We start from the raw sequence: 22,560 nt of genomic DNA, 5'->3' as shown, positions 1-22,560 counted from the left end.
TAAACCGGCCTACCGTCATGACTGTGCATCATGTGCATAGGCCCTACATAAGCCCATTTCGAAGCATGGTGGAGTTTTCATGTAATCTTTTAACCAATCAATGAACAAAAAATCTATGAATGAAGGATATAAAACAAATATATACTGCCTTCATTCGAGGTTCTGTTAAAACTATGGTCCTCGCTGAGATCAATAGTACTATTGATCTCACCTCGAAACCCATAGTTTTAACCAGAACCTCTCATGGCAGTATATATTTGTATAATATCCCTTTGATTCATTGTCCGGGTTCATTGTACAGTTTCAAAAAACGAAATTTAAATCAAAATGAGATGCTCTCACAAAAAACACATTGAACCTATTATTATTATATCAACTATAGAGATCTCACAAAAATAACTCGGCTGATATAAATACATCTATAGTTTCATAACTGCTGATCATATGTGATACAGCACATCAAAAGGGGGGACTTTGCAGGTCACTGTGAAGTCAATTTTGAGTTCAATATTTCTACTTTGAAAGCATTTTGCAAGCTTTAAAATGACACCTCATTTGCTAGATAAAGTGAAAAAGCATCCCAAATTCTTATTATTTCCTTACTTTTTTTTCTGTGTATTTTTAAATCTATATCTTGAAAAGCACTTTGCCGCAAAGTCCCCCCCCCCCCTTTTGATGATATGCTGCATTACATTACACAATATTTTAACATAGAGAGAAAAATCAGCAGACTGGCAACCCATCACATCTGACTGTCTCCCTTTATAGGCGACAGGAACCGACGTAAAGAGTTGAGTTGGTCAAAGATACTATTGATTGAATAGGCCCTCTCACCTATACAAGGAAGTAGTCAGATGTGATGGGTTGCCAGTCTGATGCTAGTGTAGTGGTGAAACATCACTAAAAATGTGAGTCCTTCATTTTTCTTGGAATTGTACAACAGAGCAGATTTAAGGAAAAGGGCCCTGGCTAGCCAAGTTGGTGATGATTTTCTGGATAATATAGTATCAACTCTTGACTGTTTTTTCTCCACAAACGATGATTTCGTAGGTAATTTAGAATGGGAAATGTGTTTGTATATCAAAAATGTATCGACATGTCGAATACTTTACTTCCAATATGTCGACACATAAAAAACGTAACAGCACTACACATTATTGCTTTAACTTACACAAAGTGAGGGTTCAATGTATACCTTATGACTAGCCCTAATACCAACCCAAAGAGTAACCCTAACAAGAACCGTATGATTGGATTAAACCGGAGTAACATAGTCCTGTGTAAAGCCGACAGATTCAGTTTAGGATCCGATGGACAATCCAAGAACTCCAACTCATTTTTCACCTCCTCAGAATGCGTCTCCCTCATACCTACCAGACTAAATCTCGCTAGCCTGCTAAAATTTGAAGAAGATAAGCTTGATGAGTCAGTTGTGCGAGCTCTGTCTAATACTGATGACTGTCGCCTCTCTTCCTTCTCATTCGATTTTTTCTGAGGTGTTTCAATTTTTGGCAATGTTAGCTCCGGCGAGCTTAACTTTCGATGCTTTTCTAACTCTCTGGCATGAGGCATGTGCAGTTTCATCATCACCTCCGTGACCGTGAGCATTTTTGGATCGCTTGTCTGCACCGAGCTACAGAAAGCGTTGGACGGTATTGTGGTATCCCCGACGTTAAAAGCAAAACCAGATCGCCGGTTTCGTTTTGATTGAGGACCCCTACTTGAATCCGCAGCCATTACGTCAGGATCCCTGGAAGCAAATGCTAGCGATTCAGATTCGTCCTCTTCGTCGTAAGCTTCGTAAGAGTCTGTGGACAAATTGGACCATCGTTTTGACAACGGTGGCCTATCAACCGGTGAAAATTCCTCGTCGTAATCATGCGAGTCTTCGTTTTTATGAAAAACATCCAAATGTTCTGGCTTCTCAACAGAAAGCTCTCTATCTTCATTGATAGCCTTCAGACTTGTCTTCAAAGACAATTTTGAGGAGCGCTTTCTCAATGCGGGTTTGTTACCGTTCATGTCTTGGCTCTGAGTTGCCGCTTTATTTTGATCGTCTTCTAACTCACTAGCACTAGCTTCACCATTAGGGGTGCAATTATGCTTTCCATTTGTTAAACTATTTGTGTGGGTTCCACCTCCTGGAATTGAGTTTCCTCCTTTCACCATGTTTGACAGCTCCTCTTCAGCGGTTCCTCCAGGAACTGCTTCTAAATCTAAATTTGGAACCACTTCTGTGAAACAAGACATGAAAGTGGTCTGTGCAACCGTGGTATCATCATGAAACACATCATCATCATCACAAACATCGCTTGTGATGTCATCAATTCTTTCATACACAAACCCTGTAATCGTTCCACCTGCGATTGTAGTCACTGTTGAGTAATTATCACCTTGTAATAACGGACACATATGTACCTTCTTGAAAAAGTCACTTGGTACCGGCGAAACATGGGCAGTAATAACATCTTCGAGATGATCAGAGGAGCTCATTGGACAACTCCTGATACTTGTATAGCAACCATGATTCTCAGCTTTCATACTGCTCTGATTTGACCAAGTTTCAATCTTGCTTCCATCTTCACCAACATCATGCACAATTGTACTATTTGATTCTAGTCTTTCACACAGCCTATTGTTAGTCATTACATGCTTGTTTGTTACACACTGCATTCTGTTTACCAAATCACAGTCTGTGTCAGAGTCAATATGTGCAGAGCATTCTTCACCAGACACATGCATTTGAATAGTATTCTCATGCATAACATCAGAACATCCAGCAACCAAATCGTCATCCAGTGTTAGAGGACCACACCCAACAACACTTTTACCTTCCACCTTCTTGTCAGCGTCATCTTTCTTCACATCTTTGCTTTCCTCAGACTCTTTGCTTTCTTCAGATTCTGCAGCAGCGGCCTTGGCTAAGAGGGCCCTGCCGGCAGCAAACCCACCGATACTGGAGAGACGTCGAAGCCTCATGGCCGACTTCACAGCAGTCAATGCTTTCTGGAATGAATACAAAATACAAACTCGATTTGATAAATGTGTTATTGGATGATTTGCTTTGGATCCAAACAGGTTAGAGCTTAAGAACCCACCAACATTATGGAACAAACCATAAGTTTGACAACATCGTAGAAGCGAAAGTCCGTTTGGGGGGGGGGTAAAAGGTCTCAATTGTGTGTAAAAAAGTAGTTGGGTTGGAATTTTCAACATTTTACACTTATGTTTAATAGAACACCATCAAACCTTTGGTTTATTCTTTTATGTTGCCCATAGAGGGAAAACTATAGTGTCCTTCACATTATATAAAATTTGCATGTAATGTCTTCTGGTGATAACATACAGGACCGACGAATAGTTGGAGACTTGGTCATTCAATTTGAGAAAGTACTAAAGATGTAGTATGAAACTGTCATTGAGGTATGCTTGACATCATTTTATACCCTAAATCTTTTGGATTCGTATACAACAGCTTTTGCAAATTATGAATTATTGACAATCCTGATGATTTTATTTACAGATCTTCACATATTCTTTACAAAACAAAACATACACTAGGATCCATAACATGCTCATCTGGCAATGCTCAGTTCTTTAGCCCACTACATTTGTACATTCATTGAATGACCTTTGAAAATTTGGCTACAAAACTCATACTCTGCAACTTGAGGTCAAATTTTGTACTAGGATTGTTTAATTGAGGTTATTGAACTATGGCATTTGGATGAAGCCATTGTGGTCCATATAGTGATACTCACCGCCCACTTCCTCCTGGAGTTGAAACTCTTCAGCCTCTCTGTACTCAGCTCAGTATGCTTCTCAACTTTACGTTCCTGAAACTTAAACAAAGTTTATCATAAAAGGCGCCATTAAAAACTAACCAAAAACACAGAAAAAGTAAAATCCTACTGTTATCAACAATAGTTCATAACCTTCGCATATCACACCATATGTGCGTTCCAATCACAATGCTCATTAAATAACATACGGACACAGGTGTGGAGGTTAATGATATCCATCAATGACGTCTGTGTGACGTAGTGAGGGATTACGCGGTACAAGGACTTCCATGTGCACGCATCGTCGGTGCCAGCCTATATGTTTGATTTTTTGAAGAATGAAATGTAAGTTTGATATAAAATTGGATCGATTGAGCCCATATTTATTGGTCGAGCTATGAGTTTTAAAATATTGTACAATATTTTAAAACCCCTAGCTCGAACAATACATAAAGTATCTAATTTTATCATTATTATGTTTTGGATCCAATATTTTCACACACTTGGATTCATCAAAACATAATAATGATTAAAATGGTTTATTTCAACAAATTTCAGAAAATAAAATCTTGAGATTTGGGAGTTAAAAAGTGAATTAGGTTGTGGGTTCGAATCCCATGCCGGCCTATTCCCTTTTTTTTCAAGTTGGGTTGTATCCCGGTCAGGATTTGTGTTTATTTGTTGTCTTGTTTAATTGTAACACATTGGGTTGGTAAACTGTTTTTTCTTTCTTAAGATAATAAAGTTTAAATTGTTATATCATGCATGCAAAGTAGTTTCAAATCGCTGGACCTTCATGTACATACATGTATAATACATTTTCATGAAATTTGAATACAAATCAAACCTATTAAATTTGGCAAAGCACCACTATATTATTACGCATCAATTACTGTGGTTTTAAGTAGGTCACTGAACCCCATTCTATTGCTGATGTCAAGCTAAAAATAGTGTGAAATTGAATGCAAACAGCGTAAAGAAATTTATGGTGTTAAAAAATTGTATAACCTGTTATTGGGTCCTGGTATATAATGTTTCTCTTATTTTTCAAAGAGTAATAAAGTTTTCAGTAAAATAATTCAAACCTTATACATACAAAATAACTATGATAACTAAATTGAGAATAAGGTCCTACATTAGTTACATGTTGAAAAAAATTACATTTGAAAGTTTTTTTTGCCAGTTTTTACTTGCTAGCCCAATATGGTACATTTTGAAGCAAGCCTTGTTACCATGTTTTAGGCAATTTATCAGTGAATATACCCAAATAATTTGAACATCATTTTTGCCTGTAACTCACAAATCATTATTAGTGACATTAAGAGGTGGTACTACACCCCTTGATAAATTTGTGACTATATATTTTTGCATTTTTCTCAAAAAATAATAAAACACTGGTAACAAAAGTTATGAATATTATAGGGACAAGGAATCCAGTTACTACACTGGAAGCGGTATGTTATTTATGATAAGAAAAGAGGTGCAACTAGAATGTACCTCATTTCTTAACATATAATAATGAACCACTTGTCTTGAATCACTGACATTGCAGTGAAGTAACTGGATTCTTTGCCCCTATAATATACATAACTTTTGTTATCAGCGTTTTGATTTGATTTGTTCGGGTTTTGACAACCCTGGATAACCCAAGAAAGCCTCTATTGAAGCTTATTTCCATTGGGGTCCATTTGCACACCGGGACGGGTTGGGAACAGTCAGGGGTTAACACCCTACTCTTTTCGAAACTGGCTGCGAGATACATGTACAGGTATGGCTCTCTGTACACTGGACCGACGGCTTAACGTCCCCTCCGAAGGACGGAGTACTTTCATGATTTATTTGCCTAATTCTAAATGAACCATGGGGAGAGCGGAAGTCTGAATTTAATCTACAGAAGTTGCCAATTAATTTCAGACTTTTTTTTTTCCAAGTCAATATCCCAGCAAATCGCCACCGCCGGGGATCGTACCCGGGACCTCATGCACTAAAGACAAGTACCCTAACCATTGCCCCACGCTCTCCCTTAAGAGCGTATGGTTACTTTTTGAGAAAAATGCAAAATTAGTCACAAAATTTATCAAAGGGTGTAGTACCACCTTAAACTCATTTACTTGACCCTGTCAAATATGGCTCATAAAAAAAGTTAATTGTAAATTACCAAAATCAATATTCTCACATTTTTATATCTATCTATATATTCTCCTAACCAGATGTTACTTTCCTATGTGAATTATTTATTACCAAAAGAACCATTTAAATTTATTATATTTAATTTACATGTAGCATTATCCATATTCAAAAAAAGCTGATATTAATTACATACACGGCTGATATTATATATAAAATATTTTCAAAATTACTACAATGAATAACATGAACAGCTTGTGGAGCAGCCTATGAATGGCTAGCTAATGATAATTAGCTGTAATAATGTGTTAAAATTATCACTTTCAGCAGCAGATGTAGTTGATTGTGTATTACCAGATAATTGAACACTATTGATAACAAGGCTTATTATTATTAGAAATTCTCATTACTTTTTTGCATTTTTAAATTTTAAATTATTTTTCGAAGAGATTAGAGTAGACCCAAAGAAAATGGATTCCACTACATTTGTGTGTCACTCATGAAGGGCAACTATACCTTGAGATTATTTCGCTATACACACAGCAAACAGCGATTTAAAATGCATGCTTGTTTGCGTTGTCCATGTAATGCGTTGTGCCAATAGCCAGGCTAAGTGCTATGCATGCCAACATTTATTTGCAAGAGCTTTAATATGACACCTAAATCAACTTGTGATATTTGGTTGATGAACTACATTTTTTGGTAATTTTAGCGTATCACCATTATTAATATGCAAAAAACAAAGTTCATCTGTACTAATATCATTATATGCTTCTTACATGAAGATAAGATGAAGTTGATCTGATGTTTAGTTGCAAAGATATAGGCCTAGTAATCACTGTTATATAACACCTCCATGACCAAATTATTAGTTTGATATAAGGGTTTTGCAGATATATGTCAGAAGTACACTATTTCGGTCTCAACCGTGACAAACCAATATGGGGATTTACATGCAGCATTATCAACAGGACAATTCCGAGTTACTCCTCTTCGGGTTTAATCTCTTTGGTTATTTTAAGCCACATAAATTTATTCTTCAATATGCAGCGTTCACAATGTACACAGAAACAGTACCATGAATATAATGAAAACTTGACTTACCAACCATGGGTGTTCTAAACACTCACTCAGAGACAGACGCATACTGTAAAATAATAATAAAACATAATGGTAAGAAGAAATTTTAATTTAAGTCCATGTTCAGGGTTGTGTAAGTGTGTAGGTATAACTTTTAAGGCATTCTGTTGGTCGGCATGACATCACTCGCTTTTCCCCATTGGTTACCTTTGCCGATGTTTGGCTGTCCGATCTCGCCCCCTCGGACACAAAGGGGACACTTACCATTGCTCTCAATGGGGGAAATCACAAAACGTTCCATAAATAAATGCCTCTTGATGAAACAATTCCAAAAGTTTGATTTCTTATTAGGGAAATCAACTTTAAATAATTACCAAAGACAATGTGTATTTTCTGTGCTGAGAAAATTAACTTGAACTGAAAGCCCCTGTACAAATCAATAGGGATTTTGTGAGGGTGACCGTCTAGTCAATCTTTGGTACCGGTATATGCTTTTTTTCTTCTTTTTAAAGTCTACCTCATTATGATGTTACTTAATTTACTCAAGCACAATATTTAGGCCAGGTGCGGATTCAGGGGGGGGGGGCGGCAATAATTCACACAATAAAAGTCAAAACTTGTCCACAAATGGCTTCAATTGGGCTGTTTTTCTCAAATTTTAGGCTTTTTCAAACTAAAATTTTACACAATAATAGTGACAAAATGGTCCACCAAATGGCTTCAAATGGGTCTACATTTTCCAAAGTTTCTAACTTCGGAGGGGGGCACATCCCCCCTCAGACACCCCCCTGCGTCGTGCAAGCGCTCAGCGGCCATTAGGGCCTACTTACATTTTTGCTTGTGTGCCTTTTTCAATACCTGTAAAATGACCTCTACACCCTCTATAACCCCCTGAAATACCCTACTTATGTGCTTAGACACACAAGAAAAAATGACACACACACATGTTTTGTACAAGGTACATTCAGTGGTGGCGCTACGGGGGGACAAGGGGCAATTCTCCCCCCACAAAAAATATTTTTCTTTCACCCCATTTTGAGGAAAAAACCCAAATGACGTAAATTTCCACTTTTTGCAGCAATGTTGCACAAAATTTGTTAATTTAAGCCCCTGAAATTCACTTTTTCCCCCGATGCCCCCCCCCCCCGAAAAAATCCTGCCGCCGCCACTGGGTACATTCAGCCTTGATGGGACCCACGCCTTATGTACTTACTCAGGGTCTGAGATGAGTATCCTAGCGATGAAATCCTTGGCATCATCTGAGATTTTATCCCACACAGGGTCGTCAAATTCCCACTCAGCTGCACGGACATTCCTTAGGGTCTCCTTGTCATCATCACCCATGAATGGAGATAAACCACTCAGTCTGAAAATGAAAAGTACTTATATATTGAGCATAAAAGTTCATACATACATGTACACACCTGCATGTGCAATAGAAGTTGTGCATATGGCGACTGTAAATATGGCGGACTACTCAAATGCATTCCACAAAAGCATGATTGCAATCTACCGCGACAGTTTGTCTCACACACATAACAATTGCACTACGATCAAATAGGTTGATGACAACAATTGATTGAATGGACTGCACTGTGCCACGATTACGGTGAAGGACACTGGTTCATATAATTTGTTTGGATCCAATCCAACCACAATTTGACGTCAGCTGGCAACCAAAAACGCTAACATGTCTGCCCGGCGAGCAACTAGATTTAAAATAATGTTTCAAATTATGATTTTTTTACTTTTTTCAATCTAATTATGCAGATCAAGAAGGAAAAAAAATAATTTTCACAATTTAATCGGGGGGTTGTTCTCTTGCAAAAAATCCTTAGACATGGGTCCCTATTTTTTTTCACCTGCTTTTTGATTATAATTTGAACTATTATGCACTATTTATTCATGGGAGCAGTGCTTATTTCAGAAAACATTGCATATGTTCCAATGGCCCTATAGAATTGTCAGGCTTCCAGTTCAATAGAGAATTACCCCTGTAAGCCAAAGTAAAATAAAAATAGTAAACTTCATGTGAAATGTCAAATGTCTTTGTTATATTGCTTTCACCTTTACCATTTGCATGCATGTATGGTTCATTTATTGATGCACTGTTTAGTCAACATAACAAAAATCTCACAATCTGAATTCTGATGAACTTACTGAATCTGACAAATCACTGAATGGCACTTAATAAAATTTTACAATCAGGAGTGCAGTAAATAAAATCATAAGGGTATTTTTTCCACCTCCATTTGTTCCCCAGTTAAAATAAGAAATCAAGATTATTCTGCCTTCAGTGCAAATTTTTTGGCACATTTTCATATATTTTCCACCTGCTATTCACTTAATCCTCCCCTTCTCCTGAAAAAAAAATGCAGTCGCTGAAAATCATCCATCAATCAATACTTACAGTAAGTATGCAATGATCCCGATGCTCCATGCATCTGATGATGTAGTCACTGGATGACCTCGTACGACCTCAGGAGCCACAAACTCTGGGGTACCAAACTTACAGATGATGTTCACACCAGGTCTGATGATCCGGGCTAAACCAAAATCTATCAATTTGATCTCGTTAGAATCGGGAGATACCAGAAGAATGTTTTCAGGCTAAAAAGAGAAGGCATAAAAAGAGACATGGGTGTTGTTGGTGAATCAGTGAACACATTATGTAGAGCAAATTGGTGATGCAAAAGTGGATCGATCATAGGCCTAATATAATGATTTTTAAGCCATACAGTAGACATGAATAATGATGTACATTGTATCATTATTGGTTAATTGTAGTGTTTCGGTCCATCAAGAAATTTAAAGTATTTTCCAACATCAAGTTGTCAAAGTTTTCAAATTTTCACAACTGAGAAGATTTTATTAGTGTTATAAAACTATTTCTATGCTGATAGAATGAATGTTTTTAAAATATATTCCAATATTGTAACACCTCTGACTGCTTCAACATTTTTGCAGTCTTTTTTAGACCCAGTCCACACTAGTATATTTTCGTCATCCGAGTAGTAATTACCTGATTATGACACGATTATGATACATAAATGATGAGAGCGTCCACACAAGGTCAGCATCTCGTCATCGTGTCGTAATAAATTCACGTTACGGTGATTACGAAGCCCACTGAGTATACATAAATACGACAAAATGCATACACACTGGTAATTTTCTTCATTAATTACGACACGATCATGCTAGAAACTGGCCCAATGATGGAAATTTTCATCATTCGCGAATGATGACATGATTGTAGTATGCCGACGACATTGAGCAGACACACGGTACTAATAATATTATAATACGATTATGACACGATCGTAATCGACGAGAAAACACACACTCGTGTGGACCGGGCCTTAGTGTAAAAAGGCATACAATACCTGCAACGGCTGCCCTACATAGTCATTTGACAATATCTGTACTAGGCCTACACATAAAAACTTTGACACCTGGCAGCTATTGCAGATTTCTTGCAACATCATGTACAACCATTTGACTTGTTACTATGATGATCTTAATGGTCCGTCATTTGACATCAGTGCCAGCTAATAACGCATTTCATTGAATAAAATTGATGATGGCCATCCACAAAGTTAAATATTAGTTTGTTTAGTTGGTTTAAACAGGCCCAGACAGTCAACATTGTAATCAGTAATCAGTGTAGCAAGCCTGGACTGTGTACATAACATAGTCATATTAGGGCAATTAGTTCGGGAAGTCACAGAGAGCTTGTTTTAAAATCAAAAGTAAAGCCTACATATTATCATGATTATACATGCAGGTACATAACATGTGTGGCTGGCACGGAGCAGGATGGACACACACAACATCCGACATAATATAGGAAGATTTGACATGATTATAATCAATGCAGGAAACAACCTAGATAGGCCTACTTGTATTCCTGTTCCAGGTAAATACTCAACTTTGGGGACTAATAAATCCTGTTTTGCCTAATCCTTTAGTTAGGGCCCATACTAGCTCGAGATACTCTAGCTAAAATACAGGTTTACATTTACTACATGTATCTTACATTATCTTGCTGTATTTCAGCTAGAGCGCCAGACAACAAGCTTCCGGGTTTTTTGTTCGAACAATACTGTTACGTAAGACGAAGAAAAAACCCGCCCGTTCTACTCATTATTTCATTGTACTTATTTGCCTCCACACATTACGTAATCAACACAAAGCTTTTGTGAGGATTAGTGAGTGGATAAGAAATTGACAGTGGAGGATCTGAAGGACACGCCGATTGTTAGTTGTCAATCATGAATTGCCGCATAGCGTATTAATATTTTACTGCATGGCATTCCGCAAACACCAAGACAAATTATGCCGTATTTTTCCAAAGATCATCTCATATGAAGTAAGCTGAATGCGATCTGTACTTTTGTAACATTCCGATCGCTTTTGATCACCTATTATCGGCGAATTTGCTTGAAAACACGTGAGTTCATGTTGTGTAAACATAATTAGCATAGACACAAATGAAATTGCGATGCAATACAATGCAATTTGAATGCGCAGCAGATCTATAGAAATAACGTTGCCCGGTTTTATGCAGAATTAGACCCTGTCTGGCCCATACCTAAATACATTGTATACCAGTGTACAGCTTTCCCCAGCTTGGGGGAATCCCTCATTCAATGGGAGCTTTTAAGCATTGTGGATGCAGCAAGCTGCAGCTTGGCTGGGGACGGCTGCATACTGGTAAATTGGTATGGGCTCCAAGGCCTACAAAAAATTGTTTGATTGGTGTAACCCGACCTACCTTAAAATTAGGCCACACCCTAACTTTTTTGTTTTTAAAAAAAAAATAATAATAAAAAAAATAAATAAATAAATAAATAAATTTAAAAAAAAAAAAAGAAAAAAAAAAAAGTTCAAAAGTGTTTATCAAATGAAATTTACAGCTTAAAAAGTAAAAAAAAAAAAAAAAAGAAACCTGACCTACCTACCCTACAAAATATTTTATGTTACGCCAATCAAACAATTCTTTTTAAGCCTAGGTTAAAACTATTAAGTGGAAATAAAAGTTAAAATTCCATGTTTAATTAATTTTTAAAAAGAGCCAAAAACCTTCAATTTGCATGTTTTCTGACACTCACAGATTTGGCACAAGTCTAAGCATTCAAAATCATTCATAATAGGCTAAAACTCTTCACTTTATTGTCATTAATACATAGCCTACAGAATAAAGCAAATGTTGGGAGCATTATCTGCGACAATACATCTAGTCATTAATCATGTTAATAGCCACAATACAATGCTTGTTGAGTGTCTGCTCCTATTTTTCTTAAATAACTTCCTTGTATTATGGAGGTCAGGTCTGTTGGTGCATGGTGTAGCCTATTATAAAAGTATGCTTTTACATACATGTAGTAAAACTTGTAAGGCATCAAAGGTTTGTTTCCTACAGTCAGAAATCAGTCAAATACTAATTACTTAGGCCTACAATTAGGCAGAACCGATTTAGATTTTGCATATTGTTTTTTTTCTTCCCTAAACACAATGGCTGAAGTGGATAGATTCTGACTGCAAATTTGTGAAAAATTTTTTTTTCTCAAAATGTTCGCATTTTTTCCCATATTTTTCAAGTTTTTGGTGATATTTTATGGTAATTTAGCCTTATCAAAAAAACGAAAAACTGACCGACTCTACTTGGAATAGCCCTACTATAGGGCCTTTTAAACACACTATATCCCAGAACCGCTAAAACCCACTAACCGCTCCACCCAAAAAAAAAAGGTTTCTGGGGAATAGCAGTCAAAGGGTTTAGCAGTTCTCTTGATATATAGCCAGGTTTTATGATATAGCATGGATTTGGATCACCACAGTCATAAATAAGGTCCTACTAGTAGGGCTAACTTGGAAAGTCCCGTCTGTAGGTAGAACAGGATTTTTTCCACACTGCGGGCACCATTTTTTTGGCAAATGAACCTAAAATTAGATTTTGAATTCAGTGCTTCCCAAGTTGCAAATACCTTTCAAAAATGATGTTTTGTCCTCTATGAGCATTACAAATTGCCACTTGACTATAATTGATAGTTGAAAAGTAATAAATAAAATTACTAAACAAAGCAGAAAAGTGATCCCATTTTTTGACATTTCAGCTCACCCTACCCCCCCCCCCCTGGGTTGGTGTTTTACTTCCTTTTCAATATTTTGAACTGTGGTATTAAAAACATTTTAGTATACATAGGGTTGCTAAGAATATACACAACTGTGTTATTTGCAGCACAATTCGTGCATTTCTTTCCTCTTTTTTTTGTGATTTTTATTTTTTCACGGATTTGGAAAGTCCTTTCACCCAGAGCCAAGTGCTACGATCATTTGTGGTTGATTTAAAAATAAAAAATTTAAAAATTGGAAAAAATCCCCCCAAAAATACAATTTTGTATAAAACATCCAAATGGGGCAACTAAATGCAACTTATGGTCACTTCAGAATGGATATAAAAATGTTTACAAAGCCAAAACATATATCTTTTAGATTATGAAATCTGCCCATTTTAAATACAACAGGCCCTGTAATTTTTGGGTGATTTTTCCCTATTTTTTTTTAAATCAACCAAAAATGATTTCAGCACCTGGCTTTAGGTCCAGGGACTCTCCAAATTAAAAGAAAATAAAAATGATTTTTTTTAAAACAAGGTGCATATTTTGGCCTCCACAATTGTGTATTTTTAGTAGACATTTAATAATTTAAGAATAATTGAGTGAAAAACCTCCAAAATATAGAAGCCCTTAAAGAATTGATTCATTTTCATTTCAGAAGCATTGGAGTAGCTAGGACTTTTTCAGGAGAACAAGGCAAAATTTCAAAGCGGACAAAATGTTGATAAAAACGTACAAAAAAGCCCTTAAAAATATCAGGGTAACCAACATCCCACAGTGGAGAAAAGACTTTCTCATACAGAAAGCGCAAGACAACATCATTTTTAATTGGCCTCATTTACAAGTTGCACCTTCAGTGGCGGTGTAACGGGGGGGGGCAGAATTCCCTCCCCCGCAAAAACTCAAAATTATGAAAATTTCCACTTTTTGCAGCAATTTTGTGCAAAATTTGGTGATTTCCTCCCCAACTTATCTTTGCCCCCCATGACCCCCCCCCCCAAAATTCCTGGCGCCGCCACTGTGCTTGTTATTGATCATACCTTGAGATCTAGATGGATGATATTCTTTTCATGCATATGATTTACACCTTCTGCCAGTTGTTTGATGTAATACACGGCATCCTTCTCTGTGATGTAATCTTGGGTGATGATTCTCTCAAACAGCTCACCACCGGTAACTCTGTACGTTGGATCACAACTAATCAAGGAAAATAATAACATTGAGAAATACAACATATCTACTGTACATAATACACTGTGTGTACATAATAAGATTAAAGGGTGGAACAGGAACTATATTGTAAGCCCACAATGTAAGGGGCTGTGCGATAATTGTAAGCCCTGGGGCGAAGATAAAATTGGAGGGGGGATTTACCGAAGCGTTTTGCAGTGCCATCACATGGAACTGCAGTACTTAATAGTGGCACCAAGTGGGGGGGGGTAATCAAGTTTGGTGTCATACATGTGTGAACCATGCAGTGCCTTTGAGAATGTCATTTTGGATGGGCAGCTGCTTGGACAGGCAAATTTTAATGCATGTGACATATAGGGCCTATGTACATGTGTATGCTAAATTCTAAAAATAATATTAAAATTAGATCAACTAGATCAGACAAATAGCGCGGGGGGCACTCACATGTTAAGGTGGTACGGCGCTCAAGGGTCCCTTTTTCAGGCTCTCCGGCAGTTCCTTAAGCCCCACATTTGGATCTGCTCCAGTTCTTTGAGCCTCAAACTCTAACAATTGTAGCTCTTTAAGCTCAAATTTGGAAATAATTTAGAAATTTTTAGCTCAACAGCCTATAATTTGGCCCTAATTTCAGTTCTTCAAGCCCCTATTTTGCCCAAAAATCAGTTCTTATTTCCCAAATTTCGGCGCTCCGCGCCGCACACCCCTACCAAAATTTAAGTTGAGTGCCCCCCGGGACAAATAGCAATTTAGCTATTTGAACTGAACCTAAAAATAAGAAGGGGCAGAGGTACGGTTTATGTTTAGGGTAAATTTTGGCTGGCAGTTTTGGTGAAAATTAATGATGATCTATGAGCACTTTTCAAATCATAGCCTCATTTTTGGCAAGACCCTGGATTCATACTCATACTAATTTTTCAAAAAGCCTTGACACAGGTACAACAACAGACCAATTGATGTCCGGTATTGTTTCCTATTGGCAAGGATAAAAATACTTTATGTACACATGTATGCACTACAAGTATACAGAATTGAACAATCTTTAAATGTAATCAGGCCTTGCCGTTTGAGGCGAGCGATCCCTCTCGTTCGCCACCGCTCACCCAAACTCGATTTCTAGTGAGCGATTTTCCACTCGCTGCGAATCTCCCAATTAAATCAGCCATCAAATCCGCCATTTCAGCATTTAATCGATTCTGTGCCCCTGTGTACATGTATATGCACCACATCAAAAGACCTAGAGCATACATGTACACCGATTCGCTAATCGCCAAGATAAAAAGATGTAAAAGATCATCAACAACAAAAAAAAAAAAAAATCAAAATTTGGAATGTTTGTTTTTAGAGTTGATGTTTTTGACACCGTTTCTAATATTACACAAATTACGCCCTATAGGAAAATGTTAGGAATACAATGTATGTTCAAATATGCAAAATATCCTGCTCGCGATAAGACAATTTAAGGTTTTAAATTTGGGTTTCCCCAAAATCTTGCATATTGGCAATAGGGGGGGTGGCAAACATTTGTTGGTACATCAAAAGGATGGGGGTAAAGGTTTTTTTGGCATGTCGGAAGTGGGGGGATTTTTTCATGGCAATTCGGGAGGCAAGCGATTTTTTGGCCCACCATTTTGAGAATTGACCGCCCCAGGGGTACACTACATACAATGTACATCGAATGTATGGAGCCGGTATATAAACCATTAAGTAAGGATTGTGAAAAGCCGTAACTCACATACGATGGGTGTAGGGGTACACATGATTATTACACAGCCCTCGCCAATGTTGAAGTATCAAGTCTGTCCACACATACACTGGGGTAGGCCTATACACGTACACCCAATTGAATGGGTTTCAACACGGCCTGGAAAATATGATTATTTCTTGGCAAGAGAGATAAATTTCCCTCTAATTTTAATAACAGGATTTCCCACCATTTCTTAGGCCAAGTAAAATAAAAAACATGTTTCACGTCCGGATTTTTGAAAAAAAGGAGGAGGAGGAGGGGGCTTTTTATTTTTTATCGCAAAATCGGCGTAAATACCTATAATTAGAGCTGTTTTAGCATACACAATAATGCCTGGAAAAAGGAGGAGGCCTCTTTTTATTTGTTGTTCTGAGAGGTAGGCCCCTCTAATTATCTCAAAACCTTCCAAAAGTGTTTCTTGTATATTAGCAAGGCTATAGAAAGCATCTCACTGATATTCAAAAGTATCTCATTTTGGAAAATGGATCTCATATTTGTAATCGTCTCAAATTGAATAGATTTGAGAAGCAATTTGAGATCCAATATGAGATCCAATTTGAGTGACAAATTGAGATATAATCCACCCAATTAGGTTTTATTGGGTGCTAAGTTGCTAACTATTATAGTTGATGAAGTATGGTACTGTATGGAACCAGTGTCTAGACTTCTCATGGTCAAGTATGGGTTTAATTGCTGTTCATGGTCTTTTGAGTTTACACAAGGTGACCATATGGTAAAGTTGATCTAAAAATGTTGTTCTTGTTCCTTTCCAAAGCAAAAACAAATCAAGAGAATGTTTTTCAAATTATTTAAAACATCAGAATATCTCAAAAACTTAAAATCTGAATACTCATAAAATCGCTTGGAAAATTGCAAACTCAATCAGTAACAAAGGACTTATAAATTCCAGGAGGATAGTTGGTTTAAAGTAATGTGGAAATAATTCATGCATTGAACAAAACCCTGATATTTAAAGTGGGATACATATATTTGAAGTAGGCCTATGTATCAATAATAAGATATGTTTCATACAGTGGAAACTCGTTAATACGAGATCGCTTAATGCGAGAAACCGCTTACTACGAACAGAAACTTGTGGTCCCGACTTTCCCCTATTATTTACTGTACAAAATAAACTGTTTAATACGAGGTAAATAACACGAAATCCGCATAATACGAGCACTTGCTGTCAGTCAAAGCTTTTGTTTTCTATTGTTTTTATGATGGATAAAACGAGCTAATTTCCCAAGGTAAATTTATGATGTAAAGCTTGGCTAAGCTTTACTATACCCTACCACAATTGGCCGTCGCCGAAGCTACCCTAGTTTTAGCCCTGCTACACCGACGGCGTGTGAAACTTCGATGATAGGATCACATTGAATGATGTATGGATTAACTCAGTGCAATAAATAAATCACTTAATTCAGCAAATTTAATAAATGAACGAGAGAGATTCAAAACAACATTGTAGTAATTTAATTAATAATGGCACTATATAATGAAGAAGAGGAACATTAGTAAATTTTAAATTTAATTAATATTCATAATTATTGCTTTGCTTCCCATAATCAGCCAGGAATCATAAATCTGCATAATGATCGGTTTCCATTCATTAATTATCTTATTTAAAGGAATTATTAATTAACTTAAGAACATTAAATAAAAACATTAACTTTTAACAATACTCAGTCATTAATTACCGTATAATATATAAATTATGATGCACGAGGAAGGTTACCGTTGTTGCAGGGCTACAGCGACATCGCCGTTGATAATTAATGAATTAATTAACAAACAAACAAACAAACAAACTTTATAAATATTCACCCATTAATGCGATGCCTATGAGGAAGGTTATCGTTGTTGCAGGGCTACAGCGACATCGCCGTGTGAACTTTGAACGACAATTTCTCAACAACCCTACTATCGATTTCCATTATTTTTGTACCAAATTTCTTCTTTTTAAAAGACCTTGTTAAGTATAGGCCTAAATGATAAAAAATTATCATGATTATACGTCGTTCATAAAATGCCCCTACCACTCACAAGCTTTACTTTACATTGACCGCGTTCTTACGTTCAATACAAATCTGAATAAAGATGGAAGATAACAGTTCTGTTTCATTCACAATGTTTTGTTGAACTTGTAAAAGAAATGTCTTATGGTGCTTATTTTTTCACCTAATTAGTCGGGACTGTATGGCCATTTTCTTCTTAATTAATTTTTCAGTGGTCATGGTCCTGTTTTTATTTATAACAACTAACAACTACAAAGTATGAAATCACATAAACCAGTGTATACGTCGTTCATAAAAGGCCCCAACCAGTGATAACCATGTGCAAAAGTTCTGTTTCTTCTTAATTAACTTTTCAGTGGTCACGGTCCTGTTTTTATTTATAATATCTGGAAATTATGAAATCACATAAACAAGTGTATACGTCGTTCATAAAATGCCCCAACCAGTGACAACCAGGTGCAAACTAAGTTATGTGCATTATGCGCTTACCAATGACAACTTAACTTAATATTTCCTCTTGTCAACAAACAAGCAACTCCCCATTTCACATGTGCATATGTATATCGCCCAAGCATAATCATCTACAATCCAATGATCACTTGTATCAATATGCAAATATATGATTCAATACGTGCATGTTGAATAATAGGGATCAGTTTTTAACGGCTTTTAAGTCGGGCCTGGGCGGGCGAAGCGTAAATAAACATGTGTTGCTTAATCCTAAAACCAAGCTGGTCATTTATTTGTAATCTTTAAATAATGAAATAATAAAAAAAATCATTCGCGGCGTCGCTGTAGCACGGCAACAGCGGTACCTTCACCCAATGGCAAGGTATAGGTTAGCGGCGTCGCTGTAGCACGGCAACAGCGATACCTTCATCCTCTTCATTACATTTATTTGATCAAGTCATTACAAAATGCGCAAAAGTCTAACTTTTTGCGCCGTCGCTGTAACACAGCAACAACGATAACCGCGCCCGTCGGTGTAGCCCAGTAAAAGGTATAGCTTACGCCGTCGCTGTAGCACGGCAACAGCGATACCTTCCTCCCCTACATTAATTTGGTGACATGACCAAATAAGGTATACCTCAGTGCCGTCGGTGTTACCATACGGAAATAGGTGTACTTTCGCGCCGTCGGTTTAGCCCCTCAAAAATGTCTAGCTTCGCGCCGTCGCTGTAGCATGGCAACAACCTTATAACAAGTGGTCGGTGTAGCCCAGTAAAAAGATATAGCTTCGCGCCGTCGCTGTAGCACGGCAACAGCGATACCTTCCCGCCGTCGGTGTAGCCCAGTAAAAAGGTATAGCGATACCTACCTCCCCTACATTCATTTGGTGACATGACCAAATAAGGTATATCTTAGTGCCGTCGGTGTTAGCATACGGAAATAGATATACCTTCGCGCCCTCGATTTAACCCCTCGAAAAGTCTAGCTTTGCACCTTCGCGCCGTCGGTGTAGTCCTGTAAAAAGGTCTAGCTTTGCGCCGTCGCTGTAGCACGGCAACAACGATACCTTCCTCCACCACACTCATTTGCTAATATGACAACTTTAACAATTAGGCCTACTTAAGATGCACCTTTGCACCGTCGGTGTAGCCTTACGGAAATAGGTCTACCTTACCGCCGTCGGTGTAGGCCCCTCATAAAAGGTCTAGCTTCGCGGCGTCGCTGTAGCACGGCAACAGCGATACCTTTGCGGCGTCGCTGTAGCAAAGCAACAACGATACCTTCATTCACCACATCATTATTCAATATATGATACTTAACGTATTTACTCCATGAAATAAATGCTACTCATTCTTAATCAAACCACTCAATAACAATTAACATTCCTCTTATCAATATAACTTTAATCACTATTAACAATCATTGTTAATTACTTACAACAACCCTCTTATCCCTCACACTCATTATTATTATGTCATAATTATTAATTAACTACCATCGCCCTCTAATCCATCATAATAATTAAAATTATATAATCATTCATAACCAATTACAATCGGCCCCTATACGTCACACTAATTATAATTATATCATGCTTATTAACATCATCTTTTGATGCGGTCATCATTACTTGAGTACATTAAAATCTATTTACGCATAATTAATACTTCTAAGCCATTATATAATGCAATCTAGTTATTTCATTATGCTTAAATTAAATTCAAATGACATTATTACTATCTAGAAGTAACCACAATAATTTAATCATACTAACACTTATTACCTTGATGAATGCAAACTTCACTAATTCAAGCGCCGACATACTTTATTAAAAACCTGACTCATATACCTCTAACTTAATTTAAATCTATCCCATTAATTGCGTGCCGGCGTCGGTGTAGTTTAACAAAAAAAAGGTGCAGCTTAGCGGCGCCCGTCGATGTGGTAGGGTATTCTAAAGGTACTCCTAAAGCTTGTGAGAAGTTGACAAAATACTCGCTCGAGACATCACTTTAGCGGCAAATGAGGATTCCCTTTCCTATTTTTAGATGTTATAAAATCAAGTCATGACGAAATTTACCATATAAGGCCAATTATTGCTGACGACATATCAGACTAGCCAATCGCAAACGCGGAAGTCCGCCCTTGGATCGAAAGTGGGAAACCCTTCAAGGCATGTTTACTAGCTGCTGGAAGTAGTTGAAATCCCGATATCGCCGTATAATTGTTTTATTTGTTTACGATAATCAGCTTGAGAAAATCATCAGAATTTCATCAAAAAAAAAAAAAAAAAATGCCTCTTACCGAAAATCAAAAACAACTATTAGCCTATCATACCGATTGAGGGAATTTCGAACTGTGACATTCTTGCGCGAGGCTGCAAATCTAGTATAAAATAATGAAGACGGCTATGCAGACTCGACCAGTGAAGTTTTGCTTGTACAGCCCACTGAGCCGACTTTAGGCTTAAACACATGCAGTCTTCCGACACATATTTTGTACCTGACTTTTAAAACAAACTCCGCTTAATACGAGCTAAACATGCCGACCCCGGCGATCTCGTATTAACGAGTTTCCACTGTAGTATAATTGACCTTGTCTTCTTGGCAGAGAAACCTGATCTGCAAGCACAAAATTCCCAATACTACTTCAGCTATTAAATTGGAGCAGGGAAGTGATTGGAGTAATTAGGCCTTACTCTGTCAAAAATACAATTTTGATGATCCCCAACTTCTTTGACCATGAAATGACAAACATTTGGTAGCACCAATGTATTAAGCACCAATTGGGTGATTATGGATCTCATATTGGTACTCAAATTCATTCTCAAATTGGGTCTCAATTCTATCCAATTTGAGATGATTTTCAAAATGAGATCCATTTTCCAAAATGAGATAGTTCTGCACAACAGTGTCTCTACTTCCTAGACATATTTTATGAAAAGTTAAAAACTGAATTTCAAAAAATAAAAAAATAATTGAAGAAACCTCAAAAAAGGAAGCGGGAGGGGGCGTGAAACATGTTTATTTTTTTATTTGGCCTTACATGATATTTCTTTATTCCGAAAATTAACATTTCCCTCGGCCCTCCAAAATTTCCCGGCAAGCAGATTGCCAAATTGCCACAAAAAGAAAATACATGACAATTTTATATCCTAGGTCTCACATAATTTAATTACACAATCAACTTTTGAAAGTATTTTATGTGGTCTGTATCACTATCAACATATCTGTTCATGATAGATCAGGCATCATTAAAAATATCAATAAAATTAGCATGATCGCTTCCTTAATATTGGTAAGAATTGTTTAGAAAGTAAATTAGCCCCGTGAATATATGTACATATCCATGTCTAGAGAATTGTGTCTACATACTTCAGGAAATACCATGTTTTTCCACAGAGGTAAACAATGCATCGTCATGTACATGCACCGCTACACAGATGAGACAGGCACTGAATTAAATGAACATGTGTACATTGTATATTATAACTTGTTGCTTATGGAAAATGTAAGTTACAAACATGACCAAGTAAGAAACTTAAGACTACATTTGACTTACCACTCCACTCATCAATTCAGACAAATCATGTATTCCATATACTACCAGTACATCCTAAAAATCCCAGTAACAACCGCAATTTGGCATAGCCACAGTGTGCACTCAATGGCAACCAAAGCAATCATGTATACTTCTCTGTGCACACTAACTTACACAGCATGACCTATTGTGACCTTCATAAACAATCAATACCATGCACAATGGAAAGGAGGAATTCAATAGCAAATCTAGTCATGTGATCAATGACCTTTGACATTAACTTGGCAAGTATTTGATTGGTTCAGAGGTACTTTTACAATTATGTAAATAGGGAAACTTTAGACAAATCAAGTTTAAGGACTGGATGGTGTCCTGATATTAGGTGAAACTTGTGTAGGACATACTGTGGAACTTTTTTTTTGCATTTCCCCCTTTTGCTCATTGAGATCGAACACCGCGCGTCCAAAATCAAGAATGGAAAAATATTTAATTATTTTATTTTTATT

The 22,560-nt window shown here is 37.0% G+C and overlaps 1 protein-coding gene across 4 annotated transcripts in view; it reads right to left on the bottom strand.

Moving 5' to 3' along the window:
- Window positions 1-224: 224 nt before the first annotated feature.
- LOC140168200 (protein Obscurin-like) overlaps window positions 225-22,560 on the bottom strand; it is a 241,289-nt gene continuing 218,953 nt past the window's right edge. For 2 of the 4 annotated variants that reach the window (XM_072191532.1, XM_072191531.1), the window contains exons 15-20: window positions 14,152-14,290; window positions 9,400-9,599; window positions 8,203-8,355; window positions 7,014-7,056; window positions 3,762-3,842; window positions 225-3,006 (exon numbers count right to left, since the gene is read on the bottom strand). In XM_072191532.1, coding sequence (XP_072047633.1) covers window positions 1,168-3,006; window positions 3,762-3,842; window positions 7,014-7,056; window positions 8,203-8,355; window positions 9,400-9,599; window positions 14,152-14,290 — 2,455 coding nt within the window. In that variant the 3' untranslated portion in view covers window positions 225-1,167. The remainder of the gene's footprint in view (window positions 3,007-3,761; window positions 3,843-7,013; window positions 7,057-8,202; window positions 8,356-9,399; window positions 9,600-14,151; window positions 14,291-22,560) is intronic. The other 2 variants (XM_072191533.1, XM_072191534.1) reach the window with 2 other exon arrangements.

This window comes from Amphiura filiformis, chromosome 13, assembly GCF_039555335.1.
Source record: "Amphiura filiformis chromosome 13, Afil_fr2py, whole genome shotgun sequence".
NCBI lineage: Eukaryota > Metazoa > Echinodermata > Ophiuroidea > Amphilepidida > Amphiuridae > Amphiura > Amphiura filiformis.
Note: the sequence above shows the minus strand (reverse complement) of the source record. Positions and strands in the feature narration are given on the sequence as shown.